Source organism: Lampris incognitus, chromosome 13 (genome assembly GCF_029633865.1).
Source record: "Lampris incognitus isolate fLamInc1 chromosome 13, fLamInc1.hap2, whole genome shotgun sequence".
NCBI lineage: Eukaryota > Metazoa > Chordata > Actinopteri > Lampriformes > Lampridae > Lampris > Lampris incognitus.
Genome location: NC_079223.1, coordinates 15,305,639 through 15,320,386, shown reverse-complemented (window position 1 = coordinate 15,320,386; position 14,748 = coordinate 15,305,639). Strand labels below are relative to the sequence as shown.

General features: G+C 42.1%; 2 protein-coding genes across 2 annotated transcripts in view; both read right to left on the bottom strand.

The window, feature by feature from the left end:
* Positions 1–3,252: 3,252 nt before the first annotated feature.
* galm (galactose mutarotase) lies at positions 3,253–11,910 on the bottom strand. Its single transcript, XM_056292123.1, has 8 exons — positions 11,601–11,910; positions 9,687–9,841; positions 8,338–8,451; positions 7,641–7,733; positions 7,404–7,485; positions 6,070–6,220; positions 5,024–5,198; positions 3,253–3,970 (listed from the first exon to the last, which is right to left on the bottom strand). Exons 1-8 carry the CDS (start codon positions 11,770–11,772, stop codon positions 3,893–3,895), a joined length of 1,020 nt encoding a protein of 339 aa, XP_056148098.1. The 5' UTR covers positions 11,773–11,910; the 3' UTR covers positions 3,253–3,892.
* Positions 11,911–13,788: 1,878 nt separating this feature from the next.
* si:dkey-191g9.5 (rap1 GTPase-GDP dissociation stimulator 1) overlaps positions 13,789–14,748 on the bottom strand; it is a 34,528-nt gene continuing 33,568 nt past the window's right edge. Inside the window, exon 14 of the mRNA XM_056292211.1 lies at positions 13,789–13,913. Within this exon, the coding sequence (XP_056148186.1) occupies positions 13,789–13,913 (125 nt within the window). The remainder of the gene's footprint in view (positions 13,914–14,748) is intronic.

The following is a 14,748-nucleotide window of genomic DNA, read 5'->3' as shown; positions in this document are numbered from 1 at the left end:
ACCCTAAGTTCTCCCACACAACTTCCCCTCTCATGTCCCTACACTGGCTCCCAGTAGCTGCTCGCATCCAGTTTAAGACTCTGGTGCTAGCCTACAGGGCAGTGAAAGGAACAGCTCCTTCCTATCTCCAGGCCATGGTCAAGCCCTACACCCCCGCCCAACCATTTCGCTCTGCTGCCTCGGGACGCCTGGTTGCCCTGTCGCTCAGAGGCTCTTGCTGCTGATCGACCCGGTCAAGGCTCTTTTCTGTCCTGGCCCCACAGTGGTGGAATGAACTCCTCACTGATGTCAGGACAACGGAGTCGCTGCCCATCTTTCGGCACAGGTTGAAAACTTACCTCTTCAAGAACTACTACCCTGTTACTTGTTCTTAGCACTTATTGTATTCACTGATTTAAAAAAAATCTCTTTCTTGCACTGTTACTTAAGCACTGGTTTTGCTCTTAGATGCTTGTTTAGATACACTTATGACCTCTGATGACTAGTAGTTCTCCTGATTTCCTACGTTAAATGCACTGATTGTAAGTCGCTTTGTATAAAAGAGTTGGCTAAATGACTGTAATGTAATGTAACGTAATGAGATGGCTTGGACATGTGTGGAGGAGAGATGCTGGGGATATTGGGAGAAGGGTGCTGAATATGGAGCTGCCAGGAAAGAGGAAAAGAGGAAGGCCTAAGAGGAGGTTTGTGGATGTGGTGAGGGAGGACATGCAGGTGGCTGGTGTGACAGAGGAAGCTGCAGAGGACAGGAAGAGTGTCATGGGTGTGTGATCCCGGTTATCGGCGCTCTCCCATCCCGATTGGCGTTTTACTTCAACTGCACCCGTGTGCCTGAATGACCCTGATTGCCCGGCTTCACTCACCTCTCCTTTCTTCGATATGCCCCTTGGTTGCTCTGGCTCATTGTCGGTTCGTCTCACACTCAGAGACACACACAGACTCTTGGTCGCCAGAGTGTCTAGTCAGTTTGTGTGCTTCTGTGTAAGCTTTTTTTTGTGTGTGTGTGATTAAAGCTGTGCTCAATCCCAGCCTGTCCTTGCTGTCTGCTTTTGGGTCCCCTCCTGCTCCCGCTCGTGACAAAGAGACGGCAACGGATGATCCGCTGTGGCGACCCCTAACATGAGCAGCTGAAAGTAGTAGTAGACTTCATTTTAAAATACATCTGAGAGCTCATACAACACCTGGAACTCGGCAGGAGAGAACAAGACGAGTTAGTGCCTTAAAACTGAGTTTGAGGATGATAGGACATAGGTGCCAACAGGCAGTGCACAGAGGCAATGCATGGAAGCAGATTTGAATGAATCTTGAAATGCACTCCATTTTTGTGAGAAAAATTTGGCCAATAACAGATGTCTCTTTGAGACGACGAATTCAGATAAGATTTAACATTTATCTAGATTGTTCCAAATGTCGAGATTATCCAGTGTGTTATCCTTTGTAATGTGTACACCTAAGTATTTAGTAGGGATATTGTGAATTGTGGCGTGGTCGCCTCACAGCAAGAATGTCCTGGGTTTGAGCCCCGGGGTAGTCCAACCTTGGGGGTCATCCCAGGTGTAATGGCCTGGCGGCCTGTCCAGGGTGTCTCTCCGCCTGCTGCCCAATGACTGCTGGGATAGGCCTCAACATCCCCACGACCCTGAGAGCAGGATAAGTGGTTCGAATAATGGATGGATGGATTATGAATTGTTGTCAGAGGAGAGTTGTGAATTGGAAGTAAATCACTTTTTTTAAGTTTTAATCTTAAGCCAGATGCCTTAGAAAAAGAAATCGATTGTACTGAGAGTTTTTGGAATTTAATTATGAATATGACTGCATCAGCTGCCAGTTGGCTGATCATCAGCTGTTTGCCTGAGACTGTCAGTTTTTCAAAATCTGAATTTTTCAAAAGAACGGAGAGCATTTTGGCTGCAGCAAAGGAAAGCAGAGGAGAGATAGGACAACCTTGTTTAATTCCTTTGTCAATTAAGAATCTTTGAGATGGACCTTGTGGTAATAGGACTGAGGTATTAGTATCCTTATGAGTTTAAATTTATAAAGTTTCCTCCTAATCCAAACAATTCTAAAGTACGAAACGTAAACTTGTGTTCAATCGTGTCAAAAGCTTTAAGAGTCCAAAAACAAGATAAAACTTGCATCTTCAATCAAATATCTGTAGTCCAATAAGTCAATTAAAAGTTGTATATAACGAATTGAGTGTCCTTTTATAAAGCCTGATTGTGTGTCCGAGATAATTTTATAGTCGTTATTAAGCAAGGTTATGGGTCTTAAATTGTCGATTAATTTTGGATTTTTATCAGGTTTTGGGGATGAGGGTAATGAGCCCTTGCTTCATTGTAGTTGGAAGAATTATAATATTATTTTTTATAAATCTGTAATGTATGTTATCTGTAATAAAACCCGCAATGTCTCTGCCAATCTATGGGCAAAAAGGAATGCTGAGGGAGATAAAAAAAATAATGTTATTTGACCCAACCAAGTTGTCTTGATGCATGCTCAATAATCCAGGTAAGGAAATCTCAGAAAGCTGAATCAGTTCATGTGGACACAACGTTGAGTTAGAGAAATAAACTTTCTGTCCAGGTGAACTGATTCAACATTCTGGGATCTATCACATTATAATAAACTTGGGCTACGCCACGAAAAGAGCTAGCTAACTGAAGAAGCGTCGGTATTTGGAGGAACTAGTGCTGTTTGACTCGGAGGTTATTCTATTGAATAAAACTCTCTTCTTGTGTCCAGGTAGTGTAGCGGTCTATTCCGTTGCCTACCAACATGGGGATCGCCAGTTCGAATCCCCGTGTTATCTCCGGCTTGGTCAGGCATCCCCACAGACACAATTGGCCGTGTCTGCAGGTGGGAAGCCAGATGTGAGTACGTGTCCTGGTCACTGCACTAGCCCCTCCTCTGGTCAGTCAGGGCGCCTGTTCGGGGGGAGGGGGAACTGGGGGGGAATTGCACTACATCCCCCTGGTGAAACTCCTCACTGTCAGGTGAAAAGAAGCAGCTGGTGACTCCACGTGTTTTGGAGGAGGCATGTGGTGGTCTGTAGCCCTCCCCGGGTCAGCAGAGGGGGTGGGGCAGAGACCGGGATGGCTCGGAAGAGTGGGGTAATTGGCTGGATACAATTGGGAGAAAAAGGGGGAAAAAAATCCACAAAAAAAAAAACTCTTCTCCTGAGCGAGTCCTCTAAGATATGCGATACATAGGACGCAAACATTCTTCAGAAAATGACATCACTTATAGTTCAATCTCTTTATTCCGTGAATAATTAAAGACGGTGAATCGTCTTGTAAAATGGTCCACATTTAAGAGTCGACAGAATAAAGCACAGGTTAATGAGACATGGAGTCAGATGGCGACATCAACATGGACGGTGCTAAAAATACAGAAATCACACATATATTTGGTCAAATCTACGGCTTTGAATTACATTGCCTACTGTAAAACTTCACATTCTTAATTTTCAACAAATATAAAGTCTCTTCATTTCTTTACTTCTATTGTTTGCACTTAATCATGTGTCAGGGAATGCCCTGTTGTTTTCATCTGTCTGGTCATTTTGTTCCACACATTTCTGAACCCCTGGATTAACACATATCATTATTTTATATAGCTATACCAATCCCCATCTGCGTTCTTACTAAGTAATGTTTAACTTTCTGGATTACTGGAGATGCGTTTTCCAAATGACTATTTCTGTTACGAGGATTACAGACCGGCAACAGGATTCTTCTCTCTGAACGCCTCCAAAGTTGGTCCGAACTTCCTCGTCCTTGTTCACCATCTGGAATGCGGTGGTTCAAGTCTTCCAAGTTTTGTGTTGAAGGTGCCGACAGGAAGTCGTGAGGGCCAAGATCACATGAGGTGAAAGATCTTCATCTTTAGGAGGTCAGATGGTTGTGAAGGTGTAGTGTGTGACGTGTTGATATTTCTCACCGGGACGTAGAAGAGAGTCAGGGAAAGAGGCCTGTATATACACACACACACACAAATACACACAACCATGTTAACAGGTTCAGACATGAAGGTGAAAAGGCTTCAGTAAATCCTACTCATTGCCTATCAGTAAAATGTTGAGATGAAATTTCACAGCTGTATTAGAATGAATGAATCCAACATTTCAAGCCAAGCACTTTAGGTCTGATGCTTTCTCTTACAAGGATATTTTTGTATTCTACAACCTGCATTTTATTTCCACAGCTTTTCCCATCATACATATCAGTAATGATGTCATTTTCCTCACTGCCTTCATTCAGTAGATTGTGGACATGGACCACCGATGGACTCAGCTTTACAACGGTGTCTTATGGGACAACTGAACAGGAGTGTCAGACATGTTTCAACAAGTCCAGTTCAACCCAATAGTCTAAACCACATACGTGGAAGTGAAAGTTAAAAGGTATGACATGAAATATCCAACAGGCTCAATGGTGGGTGACACTGCTGATCTACCTCCTGGTTCAACCTGCAGGAAGTAGCAGCCTGTACTTACCATAGGTAGTAGTAACCATCCATAAACTAGCCGGCCAGCACAATAGAGAAGTCATAGATAATGGACAGTCATGGACACAGTCTGACTGAGACACTAGGGGGGGTTGTTGTTTAAAGGACACGTTGTGAAGCTGAGTCCATGGTCCCCTGTCCAACATCTACTGAATGAAGACAGTGAGGAGAATGACATCATAACTGATATGAAAGATGGAAAAAACTACAAAAATAAAACCTAGGTTGTAAAAAAAAAACAAAAACAAAACAGAATTATACTTTAAATTCAAAGCCTTTGCCCTTGTTGTTTTCTTCTCTCTCTTTTCTCTGTTAATGTTCACTCAGTAAATTTAGTCTTCTGGGTTTGGTAGATTGCAAGGGCCACTTTTCCTCCGGCTACACTCAGTCATGACAGGCACATCATTCCAGGAAATCTTTCACACATTTTGAACCAAAATACTCTTGCCTGGTGTCAAATCAGTATTCCAACATTTTTTTGTTTGTTTGTTTGTCCTTGAGTCTGACAGTATTCCACCTTGTTAACAGCATCAGGCCAGTTCTGTGTCTCCAGACAGAAGGCACTGTGCGGCCCATATCGGACTCCAGCCTTTCCTGACAGAGAGCCGTCCAGGAAGTTGGCGGTGTAGAACTGGACTCCTGGTTGGCTGGTTGAAACCTCAAGGACACGCCCACTTGGTGGATGACACACCCTATAAGGATGGATGAGAAGGTGAAAGGATGCGAGGTGGTAGAAAAAAATAGAAAAGGGGATGAGCTGAATAGAGAGAGGACAGATGGATTTCATGTTTGAATTTAAATGACTGAATGCATAATAATAACATTTACATAGCACTTTTCTAGACACCCAAAGCACATTGAAGGGGGTAACTCACTTCAACCACTACCAACATGTAGCACCCACCTGGGTGATGCACAGCAGCCATTTTGTTCCAGAATGTTTACCACATATCAGCTTGAGATGGAGAGGGATGGAATCACTGAGCCAATTACACAGGGGGATGATTAGGTGGCCAGATGGACAGAGCCAGGTTGGGAATTTTGCCAGGACACCATGGAACCCCCTACTCTTTGCGGTAAATGCCATGGGCTCTTTAATGACCACAGTGAGTCAGGACCTCGGTTTAACATCTCATCTGAAGGACGGCATCTCCTACAGCACAGAGTCCCCATCACTGCACTGGGGCACTGATATTTGTTGTTTTTAATTAGGATCAGAGGGAAGACTGCCCCCTACTGGCCCACCAACACCACTTCCGGCAGCAACTCATTTTCCCAGTCGGTCTCCCATCCAAGTACTAGCCAAGCCCATAACTGCTTAGCTTCCATCGTTTGGCAGAGCCAGGGTACATGTTGGTATGGCTGCTGGCAACAAATTCTCTCTCTCTCTCTCTCTCTCTCTCTCTCTCTCTCTCTCTCTCTCTCTCTCTCTCTCTCTCTCTCTCTCTCTCTCTCTCTCTCTCTCTCTCTCTCTCTCTCTCTCTCTCTCTCTCTCTCTCTCTCTCTCTCTCTCTCTCTCTCTCTCACACACACACACACACACACGCGCACACACACACACACCTGGCAGTGTGTCTCTCTTTCCAGGGGTCTCCAGGTGAAGCCAGACAGAAAGTGTGGTCGAATCCGGGCCCTGGAACCTCCTTCAGCCGAGGGCCAATCAAAACAGCCTTTCTGAGGTCAAAGGGCGTCCCCTCCACTGCTCTGACCTCACCTGGACATACACACACACATGAAGATGGGCTAGTTAATTAGTAAAAAAAACTAATTGAAGGCATGTTGTAAAGTAGACTGATATGAGTCGAGGTTACATGGCACACGTCTGAGCTTTAGTTTGCCTGAAGCTACCGTTCACTTATCAACATGAACAAACTTGCCATGCCCCAAAGTTCACCTGGTAAATCAGACCACAAGTAAATCTTCTTCACTACCATCAGCTTCTGGTCTTGTTTCATTACGCCTCCCTTTAGTCTGACTTCCAGTCTAATCAGTGTCTGATTTCCAGTCTAATCAGTGTCTGACTTCCAGTCTAACCAGTGTCTGACTTCCAGTCTACCCAGTGTCTGACTTCCAGTCTAACCAGTGTCTGATTTCCAGTCTAACCAGTGTCTGACTTCCAGTCTAACCAGTGTCTGATTTCCAGTCTACCCAGTGTCTGACTTCCAGTCTAATCAGTGTCTGACTTCCAGTCTACCCAGTGTCTGACTTCCAGTCTAACCAGTGTCTGATTTCCAGTCTAATCAGTGTCTGACTTCCAGTCTAACCAGTTCATGAATAGCTTTTCAGAATAGAAACCAGGACAACAAGAAAGCTCTCAGCTAAAAATGACAGCATCCTCTCAGCTTGCCGTGTTCTCATAAAGCCAGTATGAAATAAATGTTCAAGCTTTATCTGAAGCACCATTTAAATCTTCTGCACTTTGGGCTGATTTCCATCCCAACCAACACAGATTTAAATTCCTCTGTCTCCGCTGGCTTATGTCATTGAAATGATGCTAAGATGGAAGCAAAGAGAAAATGAGGACACACACACACAGTAACATACATACAGTAACACACACAGTAACACACACACAGACAACCAAAACCATGCCCATCAACCGCTTGTGGTTTAAGTAAACGAAACTTTGTCTCTTATTCATTCATTGCTGGTAATATATTAATAACAAGTAATTTATTATGTTTCTTTATGCTTAGAAATGACCTTGAATACACAGCAGCTAGCATGATGTGTCAGATTAGAGGCTTATCACGGTTACTGGATAAATATGAGAGATTTTTAAATATGGGGTGTTTGAAAAAAAATTACACTTAACTTGTTATGGAGCCATTTCCCAAGATGAATCTCTGTATGTGTGTGTGTGTGTGTGTGTGTGTGCGTGGGCGCGTGAGTTTTACCTGTAGGAATCATTGTGTCGTCCACAGGTAGGTAAGACTGAGCATTGATAGACACTTCATGGTCATAGATATCTGCAGTACCCTATAGTCCATACATTGACACAAAATACACACACACACCTCAGGTTATTGATAGCCTGTTAACATCGTCAAGGTTTCACTGGGATCCATCCATACACACATACACACATATGATATGTAGGTAATAATACAGAATTCAGACTGATGTGTCCTTACCTGGCCGGCCAGGTTGAAATAGGAGTGGTTGCTGAGGTTGATGGGGGTCGTCTTGGTGGTCTGAGCCTCATAATTGGCTGTCAATGTTTCACCCTGTAATGTATCAGTCGTACAAAAACTTACCTTGAATTTTAAATTACAGATAAATCTAATTACAGTTCTACTGGAGTGATACTACAGTATTACTACAGTATCACTACAGTAATACCATAGCATTACCATACTGATACTATAGTAATACCATAGAATTACTACAATACTATAGTAATAGAGTGATACTATAGCATCACTATAGTAATATTGTAGTATTACTATAGTGATATTATAGTGATTACTATAGTGATACTACAGTATTACTGTAGTATCACAACAGTAATACTATAGTGTCATTCTATTGCTATAGTTATATAGTATTACTAATACTCTAGTATCACTATAGTAAATTATAGTATTACTATAGTGGTACTATAGTAATACTATTGTAATACTGCTGTCCTCTGGAGGACTCAAACACAACAGCTGCTATTAACACACACAAAAAAAAGCATAATGGAGAAACTTTTTCTTCTGTGACTAATATAACATTTATAAAAAATATCTGTACACACTTCAAAGAATGATTCTGAAAGTATAGACAGGGCTCAGGGAGATTCCCATAGGGAAGTACAGGAACAGTAACAGATCTTGGTTATCACACCTGCAGCCTGTAGGTGATGGAGACATGGAGCTCTCCAGGAAAACCCCGATCACCATCTGGACTGACATGACTCAAACAAACCCCTCCATTCACCGGCTCAGCATGCCAGACGGCCTGGGAAGACAGACAGACACATAGACAGACAGGCAGGCAAGCAGGCAGACAGACAGACAGACAGACAGACAGACAGACAGACAGACAGACAGACAGACAGACAGACAGACAGACAGACAGACATTTTAGGCAGAAGATATTATTAGTTTTTTTTTAGTTTGCATTAACTCTACGCATTTGGCTTTTAGGCTGAGATACATATTGTGTGCAAAATAACACACACACACACACACACACACACACACACACACACACACACACACAAACCAAGCAGTACATTTGGATGTATGGCGTTTCCCTCTGGGTCTTCTGTGTTGGTTTGAATGGGCTGAATAACAAAGTGAGAGCTCGTCCCATGTGTCTTCATGTAAACAACTCTACTGTATGTTTACATGAAGACACATGTATCACGTGTTCATGTAAACACACTCTACTGTGTTTACATGAGGACACTGTCACATGTGTCTTCATGTAAACACACTCTACTGTGTGTTTGTATGAAGACACGTATCACGTGTGTCTTCATGTAAACAACTCTACTGTATGTTTACATGAAGACACATGTATCACGTGTTCATGTAAACACACTCTACTGTGTTTACATGAGGACACTGTCACATGTCTTCATGTAAACACACTCTACTGTGTGTTTGTATGAAGACACGTATCACGTGTGTGTTCATGTAAACACACTCTACTGTATGTTTACATGAAGACACATGTATCTCATGTTCATGTAAACACACTCTACTGTTTACATGAAGATGCTGTTACGTGTCTTCATGTAAACACACTCTACTGTGTGTTTGTATGAAGACACGTATCACATGTGTGTTCATGTAAACACACTCTATTGTGTGTTTATATGAAGACACGTGTATCACGTGTTCATGTAAACACACTCTACTGTGTTTACATGAAGACAACTGGGAATCCATATCCAGTCACTGGGCTGGAAACAGCTAGCGGTTCCCCTGTCTGTCTGCGGTGGTGCTTATTGTCCTTGGTTTCAACAAATTTTAAATCCATCAGTTTCTAGGAATTTATTGACATGAAAGAAAACGATAAAGGTCCTCTGCAACAGTATAATTTATTCAACTTGTTTTTGTGTCGTTTACTCTGAACGACGGGTAGGGTTTAGCCCCGTAGGCCCATTCAAACCAGCCGCCCTGCACAGGAGCTGCTGCACAGCGTCAGTGTGTGCTGTCGATTCGGGACGAGGCCTTTGTTTGTACCTTATTGAATCCTATGAGTCCTCCATGCAACGTGTTTGGCCCGTTGTTAACGTCCAGGCGGAGCTCCGTTCCCTCCAGGACACACCGGCCTCCTGCAATCCTGTTGGCCACGCGACCCACCAATGCCCCGAAGTACCGCCGGTCCGCTACGTAACCTGCCGCCACAGCACAGAGACTTCAGACATTTACAATGGGCTGTATTAATAATAATAATAATATTTCATCTTATTGACTCACTAGAGTCACGTCTGTCTGACACTTAAGCTGACATGTTAATATTTTACTGTTGTCAAACTTCACATTACTTCATCTTGACCCCACATGACCTGCTGCATCTGACTCTTCCCTGTTCACCTCACTGCTTGTGTGCGACTACTGCTGACATGATTAGTGATTAACTGACTAGTCAGCTGACAGAAAATTAATCAGTTACAATTTTGGTTGTCAATTAACTGTTTGTCATTCATCAAGTAAAAGTACCAAACATTTGTTGGTTGAAGTTTCATAAATGCAAAGATTTGCTTGTCTTCCTCTGATTTATATCATTAGGAAATTAATACTAGAGTTTTTTGGGGTTTCTTTGTTTGTTTTTTTTGGTGTTGGTCAGACTGAAGAAACAGATTTAAGACGGGGATTCATCAGTAGTTCTGATTCAACAGACTAAATAATCATTAAGTTGCAGCTGTATTTGTGTACACGTTCCCTTCTCTGTTTCCATGGTGAAGAGCTCTGAGACATTAAAGGGACATTCTGTGTTTTTACAACCTGGGTCTTATTTCCATACCCGTTATGACGTCATTTTTATCACCGGCTTCATTTGTAGATGTCGGACACGGACCACAGCCTACACATTAAACTGTTGCATCTGATTGGCCCGTGACTACCGCCCCCTACTGGCTGTGTATTGCTACTTCCCTTGTTGGAGAATCGTCATCTCCTGAACAATGTTCTTCTCACTAGTAGTCCATGAAGATTCAAATGCAAATAGAACATTTTGAATTCACTGTTGATGTTAGATTACTGTATTCAGATTGTACCTTCATCAAATTATTGCTTTAATTAAAATGTTCATTTTAATATTTGGATCAAGTTAATTTCACTTTTCCATGTAAACGAACCAGGTGACTGATTTACATCTGCCCACTGCCATGTAATGAACTGCAGTACACACACACACACACACACACACACACACAAAACCTCAAACAGAATACACAAAGACAATAATATAATAACTGTTTTATAATCTATCTAGTCTAAATTGTTAAGAACAGCATTGCAAATATATTTACAACTGATTTACTAGCACACCCTTCCTACCAATGATGGAAGACATGATGCTGAATTACACCCTTTAACCCGATTATGTCAAGGGAAAAAAGCTATATAACATGTCAAGGGATGCTGTGTGAATTTTACACAATATATACCTATATAGCATACTTATATATATATATATATATCTCAGGATATCTACCTCCACATGGGAAAACACCATGTTTTAAGAATCCAGCTGAGCTTCATCACATTGTGTTTGATCATGTAAAGTACAATATCAAACCAGAGCCAGTTTATCAGATAATACTCCAACTATTTCACACCTCATTTTGTGAGAAATTTTAGGTTAATAGATTCTCATCATTATTAATTTAGACAACAGAATTCAGTATCATTACATTATCCCAATTTTACCCCTATAAAAAAACCCACTGAAAGATAAATGATGATTTTGAATTATTGCCCAGCTCTTACGTCAACACCAGAAGCCAAGGGTGTGTTATCATTAAAATGTTACTATTTATCCATTATGAAGCGATGCCGTTGTTTTTAATTTATAATGTGAGACAGCCGTCCATCCATCCACACGTCCACACATCCATCCATCCACAAATCCATCCATCTGTACATACATACCTTCCAGGTGATCGTAGCCCAGTACCACGTCATCCACCTGTCCGTCCTTTGATTGACAGCTGACGGATTTAATGACGCAGCCGAGCGTCAGAATCTCGGCTGACACCTGTGGAGTCTGCAGAGTCCACTTCTCCACATTTTCACCGAAATGCTCCCTTGTTACCTGTGTCATGTGGAGCCCTCTGCAGAAATACTGACGTGCAAATCTCTTTACTGTCAAACACGCGGTCGGTGAGCAGCATTAACACGTAGCGGCAGTTTGTTTCCGTCGCCGCCGCAAAGTCGACTGTCACGTCTGCGACGTAAACAAGGAAGTCGCCGCACTTTAGAAATGTGCCGTAGACGTTGACGCGCTTTATGACGTCATCAGAACGGGTCGTGGTATTTTTGTAGTTTTTCTGTTGTACGTGTGAAAACATGAACTAACTGCAAAAGTGTCGCCATCTGCTGGCTGTTATATCTGTTGACTTGAAAAACGACCTCGGGGCCTCAGCAGCAGTGTTTGTGTGTGTGTGTGTGTGTGTGTGTGTGTGTGTGTGTGTGTGTGTGTGTGTGTGTGTGTGTGTGTGTGTGTGTGGACAGAGATGTAAGAGATGTAGACACTTGCTACCACAGTAGAATTCATCCTAAGTCTCTCAGCTGGTGTCTATGACAAGTTGTTTTTTTATGAATTAGAATAAAACAAAGAATTTTTTTTTGGAGGAAGACTTCACATAAGTTTATTATTGTTATTCTCTAACACCTCTCAGAATATGTCAAAATCCATTTTTCCATGAATGATTGACTCCATGTTGTTCCCAAAGGTTGAAGAACGAGTGGCTCGTGAACATCCATCAATACAGACAAACACTGAATATATTTATAACAAATATATTTCACAGTAAGTCTTATATTTCCAGATATATCAAATTGTACTTTAGCATGAATATACCGGTCTCTCTTTACAACACAAACTTGACCCGACGTTGAGCCACACTGAAGAGGTGCACAGAGAACAGCCCCACACACCAATCACACACATTTTAATCTGTTTAATGGGCATTTTGGATTTCTGTGCTGGAGACCTCTGTTTCCATAGACCGCCTATTTATAGCATCATATTGGTCCATTGCCTTCGGTGCTGGAAAAACATAGGAACCTTGCACTAAAATATGACATTTTTCAAGGACGTTGGACTGATTTTGCAGATTGTGCTGCTCAGACTGGTAGCGATGAAGAAATACTGAAATAAATCTGGTTTGAAACTGGCTGAATTGACACGACACAGTTATGCTTACAGTCAATTTTCAATTTCTCAAATTTACCCCAAACTCGCTCAGTTTCCCACAAGTATCTCACTAACAGAACCTTTCCCCATTGATTCTACTGAGAGGAGGAAGACGGACTTTAAGGAGAGGAACTTTTAGACGCTTGTGAGAAAGCGAGTCCAGACCGAAACAAACGAGGAGTCTTTCAGGTATTCAAGTCAAATCATCTTCCTGAACTAGCAGAGAATTTCCCCGTTTCCAAGAATTATTCACCTTTTTCACAATGAAGTCTTTCAAGACTGGGTGGAATGATCTTAAAGGCCCAGTCCGGTGTTTTTGCATGTTTTGGCCCGTTTATACTTTCCGTTACTCCAGACCATTTCCAAACACACCGTAGGGGTTCACATACCTGACAATTTACCTGGTTTCCCTATTTCCTTTCATTCAAACATTCAGCTGATAAACCCACTTCAAGGCTAACGTCTCTGTCGTCATAAAGAAGTCCCGGACGTCTGAATTTCACTTGTAAAGCAATCGTTTTTTCCAGGAACTATTTATGTAAATCCGTCTTTAAGCTGCATTATCTCACAATGATCACGTAACTTTAATAAAATAAATAAAAAAATAAAAGCGATTACATGGGTTATCTGTCTCAAGCAAGTTTCACGTCTGCAAGTTGGTTTTCCAGGTATGATTTGGAAAATGGTCGGGAGTAATGTTAAATATATGACATGTGTAGTGGATGGGGCTAAAACATGCAGAAAACATCGGTGTGTCCCTTTAACACAACCAACCGACGACTTGTACAGAAACCAGAAGGACACCCACTGCCGCAGAAAAAACAATTAGACTTAGATTATCTGTCTGTATGAACTTGGTGCATCCAAACGGAAGTTAAAATCACTTGCAAGGTCCAGTCAGGTTCGGTGGTCCATTCTGGTCTAACTGGAGTCTAGTGTGGCAAGTACGGCCCGGGCCTGAGAGGCCAGTTTGGTACTGGTGTGATCTGTTAGTTTACTGAGGCTTTCCTTCATGTTGAGAGACCCCATCTCCTCCTTCATCACACCTACGAGAGAGAGCGAGAGAGAGAGAGAGAGAGAGCGAGAGAGAGAGAGAGAGAGAGAGAGAGAGAGAGAGAGAGAGAGAGAGAGAGAGAGAGAGAGAGAGTTGACTTTTAAAACAAATCTTTAGAGTAACTCCTTTACATTAACACATCCAAAAAAAGAGTTCATCTACCATCATAAACCCTGGATCAATTCAAAGCTCAAGACAGAGAGAGACAGACAGAGAGACACAGAGCGAGAGAGACACCGAGAGACACAGAGAGACAGAGACAGAGACAGAGAGACAGAGAGCGAGAGAGACACAGAGAGAGAGAGACAGAGAGACACAGAGCGAGAGAGACACAGAGAGACACAGAGAGACAGAGACAGAGAGACACAGAGCGAGAGAGACACAGAGAGACACAGAGAGACAGAGACAGAGAGACACAGAGCGAGAGAGACAGAGAGAGAGACAGAGACAGAGAAAGAGAGAGAGAGAGAATTGAATTTTTAAAGCAAGTCTTTATTTAACAAAAAAATTATCAAAAAAACAGACTTGATATCTTTTTAACATAATATAAACAATATTTGTCAAATTACAAACAAATACGTGACATGCATTCCCAACAATAATCATTCAACAACAGCCCAAAACATAAAAAAAAGGAAAACAGATAAGACCCTTTTTTTAATGAAAATGAATTGAATTGAACTGAACTGAATTGAATTGAACTGAACTGAATTATCTGAGCTCTGCAGCAAAAACCAGCTCGTCCTCTGTGGGTGAACACAGCAGCCCTTTATAACACCACATGGTTGGGAATTTGTCCAGATCCTTCACTGCTTTGTGTTACGTAA